At 41.9% G+C, this 17,662-nt stretch overlaps 1 protein-coding gene across 3 annotated transcripts in view; it reads left to right on the top strand.

Annotated features, from left to right (window-relative positions):
- The window catches only part of pdxka (pyridoxal (pyridoxine, vitamin B6) kinase a), a 38,064-nt gene that overhangs the window by 4,103 nt on the left and 16,299 nt on the right, over positions 1-17,662 (top strand). The window contains exons 3-4 of one of the 3 annotated variants that reach the window (XM_051708562.1): positions 8,107-8,255; positions 12,880-12,984. The exons of 1 other annotated variant lie outside the window; for it this stretch is intronic. In XM_051708562.1, the coding sequence (XP_051564522.1) occupies positions 8,201-8,255; positions 12,880-12,984 (160 nt within the window). In that variant the 5' untranslated portion in view covers positions 8,107-8,200. The remainder of the gene's footprint in view (positions 1-8,106; positions 8,256-12,879; positions 12,985-17,662) is intronic. One more of the 3 variants, XM_051708560.1, reaches the window with a different exon arrangement.

Here is a 17,662-nt window from a genome sequence, read left to right on the forward strand (position 1 = left end):
TATTATTTGTATATTGTTGTGTGTAATTATGTGTGTATTAGACTTTAAATTGTGCTGTGTTAATTTGATATTATTGTAAATTGGTATGTCTCATCACTGTCACGACTGCTATGTTGATCGGAACTGCACCCAAGAATTTCACACACCATTGCACTTGTGTATATGGCTGTGTGACAATAAAAGTGATTTTGATTTGATTTTGTTTCAATGACTTATTGAAATCAGACCATTCATTCAGCTAGGCTGTTGAATGGTTGAAAATTGTGAAAATCATCTTTATATTGCTCATGGTCCATTATCATGTTCTTGAACATCTTATTGACAGTTTAACATCTTTTGCATTGAATGAAATGTTGGAAATGATAAACTGTTGCTTTAAGATGAGTCTGCACTTTTCTCCATTGCCAAGGGTTGTAGTGGGCCCCTAGTTAACAGTCTCACTCTGTTTCTCATTCTTTCAGCATTCCACCCTCCTCCTCCTCTTTGTTTTCAGAAACAGGCAGGAACCTGTAATGATCCTCCTCCCACTGTTTTGGGTCATTTGTCGGGGGTCTTGTGTGGTTCTTTCTCACGGTGCTTTCTCTGTAGTTCTCACACCTAAATCCTCACCATAGCATTTCCTTTGTCTTAATACTGATGAAGCTTTCTTTTTCTTCCCATGCATGATTTCACTGACTGGTATCTGCAATTTCAAAAAGTTAAATACTTCTTCAGAACGAAAGCTAGAATTAAACCAAATTAATATCCTACTATTTGGTAAGTAATTCCCTATTTAGTGGCTGTGACTCTATAATCTGATATGAGGTACTTTCATACTGAACCCAAACACAGCAGCATCCACAACTATTATATCAGTCTTTTTGGATTAGTCTCTGTCAACTTTGCACAACATGTTGGAGTAATATTAGCCCATTCCTCCTTGCAAAATTGCTCAAGCTGTACCAAGTTAGTTGGGGATTGGCGATGGACAGCAATTTTGAGGTCTCTTCACAGATGTTCAATAGGGTTGAGGTCAGGACTCTGACTGGGCCACAAGAGGACATACATTTTCTTCATTTTAAGCCACTCCAGTGTCGCTCTGGCTTTGTGGTTTAGGTCCTTGTCCTGCTGAAACACAAACTTCCTCCCAGTTTACACTTTCTGGCAGAGGGGAGTAGGTTTTTATCCAGAATCTCTGAGGAATTTGCAGCATTTATTATCCCATCAATGTTCCCAAGATTTTTAGAAACTACTGTTGAAAAAAGCACCTATAGCATGATACTACCACCAGTGTGTTTCACTGTGGGGATAGTGTTATGTGGCTGATGTGCACTAGTGGTTATTTTGATTCATTTCAGTGACTCGATTCTTTTGAAAAATTCATTCAGATTCGTTCATTGATTAGTTCATTGACCATTTCTGCACGCCTTCGCGCTTGTATATGGCACTAAATGACCGTCTTTTAAGTAATTGCATTAAACCAAAAGCAGTCATTCATGACCAAAACAAGTATAATCATCCATAATTTAAAATGTGCTTGTCGACAATTCCACTAAGAGACTTCAGCACTACAGAGTGTTTAACCATCATAAGCATTTCCCCCAAATGACAACGGAAGAATATCTATCATGCTGTGAACCTCTGAGCATAACCATTTATGAAGCTATACAAAAAAGACAACAATACTAGCATAAAAAATAATCATGAGTTTCAATAACTTTCATATATCATTGTAATGTGTGTTCATCTCTCACTTTTATGCATAATTCATCCGGCCCTTTTTCTTGTTGAACGAGATTGACGAAGTCAATGAATGACCTGCAGCTCCTCCTCCCATTCAGCCGAACTGCAGATCCTTGTTCATGACTGATTCCTTCATGTCATACCAGCACACCAGTACATTCAGTTTGTTCATGAATGAGATGACCAACTGGTTCAATGAAGGGGTGTATTCGTTCAGTGAGTCAAACCAATGATATAGTCCTTTACAGCCAGCACGCAAATACTATTTTCTCGAGCTAAATTCAGTTTTTAAAGTCAACACAATTGGAATCTGCATGTCTACAAATGTACGAAGACACTTGAAAATGTTTGTTTAAACACAACCATTTTCACATAAATGGCAGATCTTATTTTCCTATATTATGTCAAATGCTGGGCTCAACTTTTTCCAAGACATGAAAAATGACTCAAAACTCAAAGCCATAGCAATCCTGGAGTGGCTTAAAATGAAGAAAATGTATGTCCTTGAGTGGCCCAGTCAGAGTCTTGAACTCAACCCTATTGAACTGCTGTGGAGAAACCTCAAATTGCTGTCTATCGCCGATCCCCAACTAACTTGGTATAGCTTGAGCTATTATGCAACGTGGAATGGGCTAATATTGCTCCATCATGTTTTGCAAAGTTGATCGAGACTTATTGTAACAGCTCACAAACAGAAGGGAAGGAGAACACAGGGAAGCAGGTTTTTCCAGGCTCAGGTAGGACTTTTAATCATCCACTTCAATGCTTTACAACTTCACAAACTCGTCAGCTTCACAGGCACGTAGACTTAAATTCATTAGCTTCACAGGCACGTAGTAACTTAAACACATCAGCTTCATAAACATAACAGATTAAACGTAGCAGCTTCAGGAGCACCGTGGCCTTCCTTGTGCCAGACGCTCTCTCTCTCTCTGCTGGTGGCATGGCTGTTTATAAGCCGCTCTCCCCATGCTCACTGGAATTAGAGACAGGTGTTACACATAATCTAGCTCAGGTGCAAGCGCCCTTTACGCTTTCTCTCTCTCCGGACGGACGCTTGACCATGCCCCCACTGCCACATATCCCCACCGCCGGACTCAGGCCGGTGAGACATCCGGCCTGTCTACCACTCCCCCCCATTTCTGGAAAGGAAGTCGGCGACAGCCATCTGCGCTCCCGGTCTGTGGACCACCTTGAATTTAAATGGCTGAAGAGCCAGATACCAACGGTTGTGCCGCGCGTTGGTATCCTTCATGCGGTGGAGCCATTGGAGTGGGGCGTGGTCTGAGCAGAGGGTGAAGACCCGCCCCAACAGGTAGTACTGGAGAGTGAGGACCGCCCACTTGATGGCGAGACACTCCTTCTCTACTCAGCAAGAGCTTGCGGCTAATGTACAGCACCGGGCGCTCCTCCCCCTCCACCACCTGCGAGAGTACGGCCCCCAGCCCTCTGTCTGTAGCGTCCGTCTGCAAGACAATAGGGAGAGAGAAATCGAGTGAATGTAAAAGTGGCCCCCCGTAAAGTGTGGCTACCTGCATGAACACCTGTTGGCACTTTTTATTGAGATCAGTCAGCGGGCTTGTGACATCCGAATAATTAGGCACGAATCTCCTATAATAGCCAGCCAGCCCAATCGAGCAGTGCCCAACCGATCGAGCAACTCATCAATGCGAGGCATTGGATATACGTTTAGACACCGCGTTGACTTTTCTATAATCCACACAGAACCGTACAGACCCGTTGCTCTTAGGAACTAGAACAACCGGGCTGGACCAATCGCTGTGGGATTCCTCTATTACCCCCATATCGAGCATTGCATTAAATTCTTCCCTGACAATTCTCTATTTGTGCTCGGGCAATCGGTAGGGAAGGCTACGTACTACCACCCCTGGCTCAGTCTCGATGTGGTGCTGTATGAGGTTCGTACGACCCGGTAGAAGGGAAAACACATCTGCAAACTCCTTTTGCAACTTGGCAACCTCTGCGAGTTGATACAGTGAGAGTTGGTCTCCGCAAGTGACCAGGGTGAAATGATTGTGTTTTGTATTCACCTCTGGCCCGAGCTCCGCCCTCTCCGGGACTACCGTAGCCAACGTCACAGGGACCGCCTCTCTCCACAATTTCAGGAGGTTGAGGTGATATATTTGACGTGAACCCCCTCTATCGGTTCGCTTTACCTCATAATCGAGATCCCCCACTCGTCGTGTGACCTCAAAGGGTCCTTGCCACTTGGCAAGTAATTTGGAGCTCGATGTGGGAAGTAATACGCGTACCTTTGGCGCTGTCGTTCTTGAGCTTGGGGCAAATTCTCCTGTGTTAGTTGCTCCAAAGTGTGGAGTTTTGCTCTAAGATCAAGAACGTATTGAATTTCATTCTTACTGTTTGAAGGTTCCTCCTCCCAAGCTTCACGTATAACATCAAGCACGCCATGCGGGCGCCGCCCATACAGCAGCTCGAATGGGGAAAACCCAGTGGAGGCTTGCAGGACCTCTCGTACTGCGAATAACAGGGGATCGAGCCATTTGTCCCAGTTTCTAGCATCCTCGTGCACGAACTTACGAATCATGTTTTTAAGAGTTTTATTAAATCGCTTCACCAGGCCATCTGTTTGTGGATGGTAAACGCTGGTGCGGATTGATTTAATGCCCAATAATTCGTAAAGCTCGCGTAGTGTCCGTGACATAAAAGTTGTGCCCTGATCAGTGAGGATTTCTTTCGGAATCCCCACCCGGGAGATTATTTTGAAGAGTGCCTCCGCAACATTGCGTGATGAGATGTTGCGCAGAGGCATTGCTTCAGGATATCGTGTTGCATAGTTCGTTAGGACCAATACAAAGCGATATCCGCATGCTGACCGTTCTAATGGCCCGACGAGGTCCATTCCAATTATCTCGAAGGGGACCTCGATCAGCGGAAGAGGGCGCACTGGCGCTTTTGGGGTGGCTGGTGGATTCACCAGTTGGCATTCGCAGCATGCCGCACGCCACCTGCGGACATCGCCGCCAATGCCCGGCCAATAAAAAGGAGCTATTAGGCGGTTCAATGTTTTTCTTTCCCCTAGATGACCCGCCATGGGATTATAATGAGCCGCCTGGAACGCCATTTCCTGACGGCTCCACGGTATTAAGAGCTGGGTTGTATCTTCCTTTGTCTGAGCGTCCTGTGTCACTCTATACAACCGCTCGTTTATAATTGTAAAATAAAGATATGAAAGGGCGACATTCAGCTGGAGTTGTTGACCATTAATCACTCTCACTTGGTCAAAGGCGTGCTTGAGGGTTTCGTCTTGCGACTGCTCCAAAGGGAAATCCCCTTCGGGAAATCCCCTGAGGACGGGAGGGGCTGCAGCCTCTTCCCCCCCTCACGTCATCCTGACGTGGAGCAGACAAAGATGGCCCTGGCTCCGCCTCCCCTGCCAGAGCATCGCACATTTCACATCTCATTGCTTTAGTGCAGGACCCATCTACTGATACATTTCTAAATTCAGGCCAGTTAGTCCCCAAAATCAGCGGATGGGTGAGTTTGGAACTAACCGCGGCCTCCACTCTATGTTTTGTTCCCTGAAATTTAATCACAAGGGTCACCACAGGGTAGTTGTGAATATCCCCATGCACACACTTCACCCTCACCATTTTAGCTGTGCCCAAAGCCTCGTGTTGAACCAAGCATTGGTGGATAGTGGTTTGATTACAACCCGTATTCACCAATGCTTGGTGAATACCCCCCTTGACATTTACCGGTATCCGGTACGCTCCGGCCCGTTCGGGGGCAGCCTGCAGTGTCGGGGATCCGGACCACCATTCCCATCTCCATCACAGGGCACTGATCCTGGAAGTGTCCCGGATCCCCGCAACTCCAGGCTCCATGCCCGTAACTGTGTCGGACACTTCCACCTGAGGTGGAGAGTGGCGGGGCACTGTTGCTGCTGTGGGTGATGCAACACCCCGGGCGTGGGGAACTGGCTTCAGTGGCGGGACTCCTTGCCTCTGCGGGGCAGGAACAGGCTCTGGGGAGAGAGCAGAGAGAGAGGGAAGAGGGGAGGCGGAAAAGAACGGGGAAAACACAGAGGGAGGGGAGAGAGAGTGGGAGGGCTCTTCTGATATGCCGCCATATGGTCCTCCGGCAATCAAACAGCCTCCTCCAGCGATGCCGGGCGGTGGCACTGGACCCATTCCGCCATTCCTCACGGTAGCCAATGGATGAGCTGCTCCAATACCACCTGATCAATTATTCCCTCGACGTCGTGTTCCCCTGCCAGCAGCCATCTCCGACAGGCGTCTCGGAGATGTTGGGTGAAGGCAAACGGGCGGCCGGTCGTCTCCAACTTCATTGACCGGAAATGCTTGCGATGCTGCTCTGGACTGCGGCCAGCCCGCTGCAGGATGGTCTTCTTCAGGTCTTCATAAGCCAGGAGGTTTGCCGCCGGCAGTTGTTGTGCTGCGAGCTGGGCTTCCCTGGACAGCAACAGGAGGAGCCTGGCCGCCCACTGAACATGCGGCCAGCTCCATATCTCAGCGGTCCGTTCGAACAAGTCGAGGAAGGCGTCCGGGTCCTCGGCCCCCATCTTCAGAAGTGGGGGCATGGGGTTGTGGTTGTCCGGGGAGGCGGCCGGGGCTCTCTCCTGGCTGAGAAGGCTCCGGATTGCATGCCGGTCCTCTGCTTGATGCCCGAAGAATCTCAAAGAACCGGCGTGTGGCAGCGGGGGCATGGTCAAGCATCTTTCTGGAGAGAGAGAAAGCGGTAAGGGCGCTTACATCTGAGCTAAATTTATATCTAACACCTGTCTTTAATTTCAGTGAGCACGGGAGAGCGGCTTAAAAGAACCACACCGCCAGCAGTCGGGGAGAGAGATTGGCGCAAGGAAGGCCACGGTGTTAAATGTTGTTATGTCGATGATGTAATGAAGTGGGACTATTTAAGTAACTATTTGCTTGTTAAACTGTTGAGTGTGTGGAACTGTAAGCGACAAGGTGCACAATTAAACGCCTACCTGAACCAGGAAACCTTGCTTCTCACTGCCTCCTTCCACTGAAAAGTGTTACACGGCGATTTTGATCTTGCCGGAGCTCAAGCAGGGGTTGTTGGTGGGACTGGTGTAAGCCAGCGAGGGATTTGAGGATCTCTGCCAACTGGGAGGATTTCATGGGGTGTACTTCAAGATCCCGGGTTTCGGCACCAGTGTAACAGCTCACAAACAGAAGGGAAGGAGAACACAGGGAAGCAGGTTTTTCCAGGCTCAGGTAGGACTTTTAATCAGCCACTTCAATGCTTTACAACTTCACAAACTTGTCAGCTTCACAGGCCGCTCTCCCCATGCTCACTGGAATTAGAGACTGGTGTTACACATAATCTAGCTCAGGTGCAAGCGCCCTTACCGCTTTCTCTCTCTCTCTCCGGATGGAAGCTTGACCATGCCCCCGCTGCCACACTTATCCAAAAAGGCTGATGGCTGTAATAGCTGCAAAGTGTGGTTCATCCAAGTATTAAAGTAGAGGGATAAATACACTACCTGGCCAAAAAAAGTTGCCATTTGGATTTAAATAAGCAGATACTTAAGAGCCCATGCTTGGATCAGTATAGCAGTGATTAATATGTTTTAGCTGGCAACAATTATTTTAACACTAACTGATGCAGTGTGTAGCTTCTCATTTCTTAAACAACCATTTCGGTAGACTTATCCCATGGTCGTGGAAAAGATGCTACTGTGTTTCAGAAGGGGAAAATTATTTGCCTGCATATAAAACAACAGGAGATTGCTGAAATCACTGGAATTGGATTAAAAACTGTCCAAAGCATTATTAAAACCTGGAAGGATAGTGGTGAACCATCAGCTTCGCGGAAGAAATGTGGTCCAAAAAAAAAATATTGAATGATCGTGATCAGAGATCACAAAAATGTTGGAAGTCACATCGTAATAATTCGACATTAGAACTCACGGTTATGTTTAATAATGAAAGTAAGAGCATTTCCACATGCACAATGTGATGAGAATTTATAGGATTGGGACTAAACAGCTGTGTGACCACAAGAAAGCCACTTGTTAGTGAGGCTAATCTGGAAAAAACTACTTCAGTTTGCTAGGGAGCATAAAGATTGGAATGCAGAGCAATGGAAAAAGGTCATGTGGTCTGAGGAGTCCAGACTGACCCTATTCCAAAGCGATGGGCGCGTCAGGGTAAGAAGGGAAGCGCATGAAGCGATGCACCCGTCATGCATAGTGCCCACTGTACAAGTCTCTGGAGACAGAGTTATGATCTGAGGTTTCTTCAATTGGTCAGGTCTAGGCTCAGCAATGTTATGTGGCAATAAAATGAAGTCAGCTGACTATCTGAATGTACTGAATGACCAGGTTATCCCATCAGTGGAATTTTTCTTCCCTGACAGCACGGGCATATTCCAGGATGACAATGTCAAGATTCACTGGGATTCTTAAACTACTTCAAAGAGTTCTCATCAAAAAAATCCTCCACATGCAGCAATGACAGCTTTGCAGATCCTTGGCGTTCTAGCTGTCAGTTTGTCCCGATACTCAGGTGACATTTCACCCCACGCTTCCTGTAGCACTTGCCATAGATGTGGCTGTCTTGTCGGGCACTTCTCATGCACCTTACAGTCTAGCTGATCCCACAAAAGCTTATTGGGGTTAAGATCCATAACACTCTTTTCCAATTATCTGTTGTCCAATGTCTGTGTTTCTTTGTCCACTGTAACCTTTTCTTTTTGTTTTTCTGTTTCAAAAGTGGCTTTTTATTTGCAATTCTTCCAATAAGGCCTGCACCCCTGAGTCTTCTCTTTACTGTTGTACATGAAACTGGTGTTGAGCGAGTAGAATTCAATGAAGCTGCCAGCTCAGGACATGGGAGGTGTCTATAGTGACATAAATATATATATATACACACACACACACACACACACTGGTGGCCAAAAGTTTGGAATAATGGACAGATTTTGCTGTTTCAGAAGGAAATTGGTACTTTAATTCACCAAAGTGGCATCCAACTGATCACAAAATATAGTCAGGACATTACTGATGTAAAAAACAGCACCATCACTATTTGAAAAAAGTCATTTTTGATCAAATCTAAACAGGCCCCATTTCCAGCAGCCATCACTCCAACACCTTATCCTTGAGGAATCATGCTAAATTGCTGTCAAACACAGTTGAAAGCTATTTGGTTCGTTAAATGAAGCTTAACATTGTCTTTGTTTTTGAGTTGCCACAGTATGCAATAGACTGGCATGTCTTAAGGTCAATTAGGACAAAAATAGCAAAAAAGAAACAGCTTTCTCTGGAAACTCATCAGTCAATCATTGTTTTGAGGAATGAAGACTATACAATGCTTGAAATTGCCAAAAAACTGAAGATTTCATACAAAGGTGTACACTACAGTCTTCAAAGACAAAGGACAACTGGCTCTAACAAGGACAGAAAGAGATGTGGAAGGCCAGATGTACAACTAAACAAGAGGACAAGAACATCAGAGTCTCTAGTTTGAGCAATAGACGCCTCACATGTCCTCAGCTGACAGCTTCACTGAATTCTATCTGGACAAACTGACAGCTAGAATGCCAAGGATCTGCAAAGCTGTCATTGCTGCACATGGAGGATTTTTTGATGAGAACTCTTTGAAGTAGTTTAAGAAGTTCTGAAATTTTTTTTCAAATTCTTAAAGTAATTTTTCACGTTATTAATGTCCTGACTATACATTGTGATCAGTTGAATGCCAGTTGGGTGAATAAAAGTACCAATTTCTTTCCATAAGAGCAAAATCTTTACATTATTCCAAACTTTTGGCTGCCAGTGTGTTTGTGTGTGTGTGTGTGTGTGTGTGTGTGTGTGTGTGTGTATATATATATATATATATATATATATATATATATATATATATATATATATATATAATCATTACATTTTTGTTGTTTATCAATGTTTTTATTAAATTATTATTTTCCATAAATGATTTATCTGCTTTAATGTATAAATATATATAGATATATACATAAATATATATATATACACTATATTGCCAAAAGTATTCGCTCACCCATCCAAATAATTGAATACAGGTGTTCTAATCACTTCCATGGCCACAGGTGTATAAAATGAAGCACCTAGGCATGCAGACTGCTTCTACAAACATTTGTGAAAGAACGGGCCACTCTCAGGAGCTCAGTGAATTCCAGCGTGGTACTGTGATAGGATGCCACCTGTGCAACAAGTCCAGTCGTGAAATTTTCTTGCTACTAAATATTCCACAGTCAACTGTCAGTGGTATTATAACAAAGTGGAAGCGATTGGGAATGACAGCAACTCGGCCACGAAGTGGTAGGCCACGTAAAATGACAGAGCGGGGTCAGCGGATGCTGAGGCGCATAGTGCGCAGAGGTCGCCAACTTTCTGCAGAGTCAATCGCTACAGACCTCCAAAGTTCATGTGGCCTTCAGATTAGCTCAAGAACAGTGCGTAGAGAGCTTCATGGAATGGGTTTCCATGGCCGAGCAGCTGCATCCAAGCCATACATCACCAAGTGCAATGCAAAGCGTTGGATGCAGTGGTGTAAAGCACGCCGCCACTGGACTCTAGAGCAGTGGAGACGCGTTCTCTGGAGTGACGAATCACGCTTCTCCATCTGGCAATCTGATGGACGGGTCTGGGTTTGGTGGTTGCCAGGAGAACGGTACTTGTCTGACTGCATTGTGCCAACTGTGAAGTTTGGTGGAGGGGGATTATGGTGTGGGGTTGTTTTTCAGGAGCTGGGCTTGGCCCCTTAGTTCCAGTGAAAGGAACACTGAATGCTTCAGCATACCAAGAGATTTTGGACAATTCCATGCTCCCAACTTTGTGGGAACAGTTTGGGGATGGCCCCTTCCTGTTCCAACATGACTGCGCACCAGTGCACAAAGCAAGGTCCATAAAGACATGGATGAGCGAGTTTGGTGTGGAAGAACTTGACTGGCCTGCACAGAGTCCTGACCTCAACCCGATAGAGCACCTTTGGGATGAATTAGAGCGAAGACTGCGAGCCAGGCCTTCTCGTCCAACATCAGTGTCTGACCTCACAAATGCGCTTCTGGAAGAATGGTCAAAAATTCCAATAAACACACTCCTAAACCTTGTGGAAAGCCTTCCCAGAAGAGTTGAAGCTGTTATAGCTGCAAAGGGTGGGCCAACGTCATATTAAACCCTATGGATTAAGAATGGGATGTCACTTAAGTTCATATGCATCTAAAGGCAGATGAGCGAATACTTTTGGCAATATAGTGTATATAAAATATATATATATATATATATATATATAATATATATTATACACATGCATTGCTATTGCAGTGATGTAAGCGTAAAAGTAAAATAAGTAAAAGAGATTCACAATGATTTGTGTGTATGGTCACAAGCAGTATGTTGTATTTAATTCCACTGATACAAGGTGGGAATAAATAAAGCTGTTTTACATTGAATTGACCCTACCATGACATGGATGTAAGTGTGCCACTCAATTATCATTGCAGAAATCAATCGATTTGATTAATTGAGAAAATAAATAAATTGTGAAATTTATAAAGCAGTTAAATCATTTATGGAAAATAATAATTTCATAAAAATATTGATAAACAACAAATATTTATTGATATTATGTTTTCATTATCAAATTACAGACTCTATTTATTCACATGATCATAATTGATTTGTACATTTCTCAATTGATTTATTGATTTCTCAAATGATTATTGAGGGGCTTAAATGGGCCCCTATACTACGATATCCACATTACAGCAGAAAGTTTAAGCATATATTTCAGACCAGACAATCCTTTTCCAGCCTTTAATCATCAACTTTTTGTGATCTTGTACCCACTGTGTCATGCTATCTTTAACTGACAGGAGTTAAATAAAAACACATCTTCAAGATTTGAATCATTTAAGATGCCTGTCTACACAACAGTTAGTTGAGTATCTGTGACCTCTCTTTCTGCTTGTTTGAATCAAACCCATCAAGAACAAGAACTGCTGCTCAATGCATATTTTTTTTTTGCTTGGTGTATCCCAAGGGAGGCAATGTCATAAAATCAGCTGTGTCTGAGATGCTGAAGCGACTATCTGACACATATTAATGTACAATCTGTGTCATAAATTATGCATCTTCCACAATCTGCTTCTTATTAAAAGGAATAGTTCAACCAGAAATGTTAATTCTCACATCATTTACTCACCATCATGCCATCTCAAACTTGGATGACTTTTTTCTGCAGAACACAAACAAAGGCATTTTGAAGAATGTATGATGTGTTTTTATACATACAAAACGGCTTAAAGGCAGCATTAAAGTAATATTTACAACATGAGTGCTTTAATCCATGTCTTCTGAAGCAATGTAATCGCTTTGGGTGAGAAGCAAAGCAAAAATTAATTCATGCACGCTTGCATGTTCATATGAGAATTCCGGTTGTATCGCACATGCGGCAGTTCTCGCATGAACATGCAACTATGCATGCACTAAGTGCAAGGACACACGAACAAGATTCTCTCTGAAAGTTTTGGACCCCATTGATTTACATTGTATGTACAAAAATATACATCTTTAAAAAAAATCTAAATCTGTGTACTGCAAAAGAAAGAAAGTCATAAGAGGTCAAGACAACATGAGGGTGAGTAAAAGATGAAAGAATTATCCTTTTAGGGTAAACTTCTCCTTTAACTGCAGTTATATGATCTGATGTTTGTGTTACATAATCTGAGCATGTGTGCCTGTGAAGAGGCCACTGAGTGCATATGAGAGAGAGAGAGAGAGATGCAGATGGTTTAATAGTATTGTTCTGCATTGTGGCCTTGAACGTTTATGTCTACATTTAATCTCAGGTGTTTGCTCTTTGTCTTTCAGTGTGTGTGTGATCAATGTACATGATTTACATCTTGGAGATTTTTGTTTGTAGGGTTTAAGAAGGAGGTTTCTTCATTTTAAAATCCCTGACGGCTACAGATAATGTGATTTAAATGAAAGCATCCTACACAAATCAGTACAGGGCTCAGGCTACTGAATTAAATTTCCCATTGGAAAATAAATGATTCACGTCTGTTCTTAAAGCATTCTCTTTTTGTCAAGAAAAAAAAACATGATGCAGTGAGCCCTGTTTAATTTTTGACCCTGCTGTCTGCTAGGTTATGAGCACTGGAAAGGCCAAGTGTTGACTGCAGAAGAATTGCATGTACTGTACGAGGGGATCAAGCTTAACAATGTGAATCATTACGACTATGTTCTCACGGGTACAGTATTACTTCTGTTTGTTGGTTCATGTTATTTAATTACTGTCAGTCACAAAACAAGCATAGTTTGAAACGAAGATTTTTAGAAGAATATTTCAGCTCTGTTGGTCCATACAATACAAGTGAATGGGTACCAAATATTTAAAGCTCCAAAATGCACATAAAGGCATCATAAAAGTAACCCACATGACTCCAGTGGTTAAATCCATAACTTCAGAAGCAATATGAGAAGTGTGAGTAAGAAACCAAAATTTAAGTCCTTTTTAAAATATAAATCTCCACTTTCACTTTCACATTCTTCTTTTATTTTTGGTAATTTGCATTCTTTGTGCATATTGCCACCTACTGGGCAGGGAGGAGATTGTATGAGGTGAGAATTTTGCAGTTCTCACCCCTGCAAAATTCTCACCCCCTAAATTCTCCTCCCTGCCCAGTAGGTGGCGATATGCACAACGAATTGTGGAAGTGTAGATTTTTAGTTAAAAAAATTTTTAAAAAAATTAAATATTAATTTGTTTCTCACCCACACCTATTATATCGCTTAAGACAGAATAAAACACTGGAGTCATATGGAATACTTTTATGCTGCCTTTATGAGCTTTTTGGGCCTTCAACATTTTGGCCACTATTCATTTGCATTGTATGGATCTACAGAGCTGAAATAGTCTTCTAAAAATGTTGGTTTCTGTTCTGCAGAAAGTCATACACATCTGAGATGTCATGAGGGTGAATAAATGATGAGAGAATTATCATTTTGGGGTGAATTATCCCTTTAAAGGTGCTGTATGCAGTATTGGGGAAGATACTTTGAAACTGTAGCTTCCCTAGCTGCACGCTACTCATAACTTAAAGTAGTTAAACTACAGTGAAGCTAGAAAAACACTATTTAATGTAATTGAGCCGAAATATAGTAATAAACAGCAGTGATTTAGTAAATTATGAAATAATTAGGATTTCCAAATTGGCAGTCCAATGTTTTTGACCACTACTCGTGGGAAAAAGTTGCTCATTACTGGAAATTATTTTCTGGACTAAATTACACCAACTCGCTGTTCCCACATCTATCTGTCAGTGGATTACCAGAAGTTCAACCTGCCACAGGCGCTTCTGATATAGTTATACTCAGCAGTCATTGAGTCTGTCCTCTGCACTTCAATAACTGTCTGGTTTGGTTCAGCTACGAAATCAGACAGCAGAAGACTACAAAGGACAGTTCGGACTGCTGAGAGGATTATTGGTTGCCCCCTGCCCCCACTTCAAGAACTATACACTTCCAGAGTGAGGAAAAAGTCTGGAAAAATCACTCTGGACCCCATTCACCCATCCCACTACCCTTTTGAACTGTTGCCTTCTGGCCGACGCTTCAGAGCTCTGAGAACCAGAACCGTCAGGCACAAGAACAGTTTTTTTCCCCCAGGCTATCCATCTCATGAACAGTTAAAACTGCCCCATTGAGCAATAATTAATTTGCAATACACAGTTTAGTCTTTTTATATTATCCAACACATCCAACATCTGCCATTACATTCCCTTGCATTGTATATAACCGATTTGTATTTAGATTTGCACTACGTATGTGTATGTATGTGTGTGTATATGTATATATATACACACTACCGGTCAAAAGTTTTGAAACACTTGACTGAAATGTTTCTCATGATCTTAAAAATCTTTTGATCTGAAGGCATATGCTTAAATGTTTGAAATTAGTTTTGTAGACAAAAATATAATTGTGCCAACATATTTATTTCATTACAAAACTCAAATTTAATAATAATAAAAAAAAAAAAAGTTTTTGAAATTGATAACTTGGACCAAATAATAAAGAAAAGCAGTCAATAAGTGCCCAACATAGATGGGAACTCCTTCAATACTGTTTAAAAAGCATCCCAGGGTGATACCTCAAGAAGTTGTTTGAGAAAATGTCAAGAGTACATGTCTGCAAATTCTAGGCAAAGGGTGACTACTTTGAAGATGCTAAAATATAACACAGTTTTGATTTATTTTGGATTTTGTTTAGTCACAACATAATTCCCATAGTTCCATTTATGTTATTCCATAGTTTTAATAACTTTACTATTATTCTAAAATGTGAAGAAAAAAAAGTTATATAGATAAAGATATAATAAAGAATAAGTGTTTCAAAACTTTTTGACCGGTAGAGTATATATATATATATATATATATGTGTGTGTGTGTGTGTGTGTATGTATATGTATGTATACAGTTGTGCTCAAAAGTTCGCATACCCTTGGAGAATTGGTAATGTATGTACTATTTTTAAAGAAAACATGAGTGAGCAGGCAAAACACATTTATTTTATTTCTTATGGGATTCATATTCAACTGTAGGTTATAACAGAATGGCACAATCATAAAACAAAACATGGCAACAAAGAAAAAAATAAAATGACCCCTGTTCAAAAGTCTGCATACCCTTAGTTCTTAATACTGTGTATTGCCCCCTTTAGCATCAATGACAGCGTGCAGTCTTTTGTAATAGTTGTCTATGAGGCCCCAAATTCTTGCAGGTGGTATAGCTGCCCATTCGTCTTGGCAAAATGCCTCCAGGTCATGCAAAGTCTTTGGTCGTCTTGCATGAACCGCATGTTTGAGATCTCCCCAGAGTGGCTCGATGATATTAAGATCAGGAGACTGTGATGGCCACTCCAGAACCTTCACCTTTTTCTGCTGTAATCAATGGAGGGTCAACTTGGCCTTGTGCTTAGGGTCATTGTCGTGCTGGAATGTCCAAGAGCGTCCCATGCGCAGCTTTCATGCAGAAGAATGCAAATTGTCTGCCAGTATTTTCTGATAACATGCTGCATTCATCTTGCCATCAATTTTCACAAGATTCCCCGTGCCTTTAGAGCTCACACACCTCCAAAACATTAGTGAGCCACCACCATGCTTCACTATAGGCCTTGTTGACCCCTCTCCAAACATAGCGCTTATGGTTGTGACCATAAAGCTCTATTTGGTCTCATCACTCCAAATTACAGTGTGCTAGAAGCTGTGAGGCGTGTCAAGGTGTTGTCGGGCATATTGTAACCAGGCTTTTTTGTGGCATTGGTGCAGTAAAGGCTTCTTTCTGGCAACTCGACCATGCAGCTCATTTTTGTTCAAGTATCATTGTATTGTGCTCCTTGAAACAGAGCAGTCTTTTTCCAGAGCAGCCTGTATTTCTCCTGAGGTTACCTGTGGGTTTTTCTTTGTATCCTGAACAATTCTTCTGGCAGTTGTGGCTGAAATCTTTCTTGGTCTACCTGACCTTGGCTTGGTATCAAGAGATCCCTGAATTTTCCACTTCTTAATAAATGATTGAACAGTACTGACTGGAATTTTCAAGGCTTTGGATATCTTTTTATATCCTTTTCCATCTTTATAAAGTTCCATTACTTTGTTACGCAGGTCTTTTGACAGTTCTTTTCTGCTCCCCATGGCTCAGTATCTAGCCTGCTCAATGCATCCACGTGAGAGCTAGCAAACTCATTGACTATTTATACACAGACACTAATTGTAATTTTAAAAGCCACAGGTGTGGGAAATTAACCTTTAATTGCTATTTAAACCTGTGTGTGTCACCTTGTGTGTCTGTAACAAGGCTAAACATTCAAGTGTATATAAACGTTTTATCAGGGCCATTTGGGTGATTTCTGTTATCATTATGATTTAAAAAGGAGCCAAACAGCTATGTGATAATAAATGGCTTCATATGATCACTATACTTAAATAAAAGACAATTTTTTTTTTTTGCATGAATGGTCATATTTTCAAAAACAATGCCAAAATTTCACAATTTCTGCCAGGGTATGCAAACTTTTGAGCACAACTGTGTGTGTGTATATATATATATATATATATATATATATATATATATATATATATATATATATATATATATATATATATATATATATATACACACACACACACACACACACACACATATATATATATAGTGATCATTTTCCACCCTGTCTCTGGCCCTCTGTCTGAAACGCTCGGTTTTGTCCTAAGCACCTCAACGTAAATGCCCACTGTTATGATTGGCTAACATTGTGCACCCCCTCAAATACAGGCATATTTAAAACTCAGTGGAAGAGAAGGAACATGGTCCACCTCACTATAAAACTACATTTCAGGGTTTACACAACGCACATCCAACACATTGCATTTGAATATATTAAACTGTTCATCTCAAGCACAACTGTTAACACTTAGCACCATAAACTATCAAACAGTCATAACATTTGAAATATTCATGAATGAAACGGTTTACTTACTGTTTTTGACAGCCCCATCCTTCAATAGCAGTTCTTTTGCAAAGCTTGAATTGTATTATGACTGGTTCACAACCAATCCACGCTGAGATGAGCCAAAAAAACATACAATCCATGCTGATATGAGCCGTAAAAAATGCATATACACAGTCCAAAGCGCAGTGAATAGATGCACACACATCCAGTATCATCCTGCACTGAAATGCACATCATCAGAAACGCATTAAGATGGGCAAAGACGTCCATCTAGTGCATGTTTGCATACACCAACAATTAAAAATAGTGCAGATGAGGTCTATTATGCGTTTGTGCTAAAAAAAAAAAAAGCAAGAAGTAGAGCAGCTGAATGAAACTGAATGGGGTCTGCTTTTCAGAGTAACTTGACACAGCGTCTTT

Source organism: Myxocyprinus asiaticus, chromosome 10 (assembly GCF_019703515.2).
Source record: "Myxocyprinus asiaticus isolate MX2 ecotype Aquarium Trade chromosome 10, UBuf_Myxa_2, whole genome shotgun sequence".
Lineage (NCBI taxonomy): Eukaryota > Metazoa > Chordata > Actinopteri > Cypriniformes > Catostomidae > Myxocyprinus > Myxocyprinus asiaticus.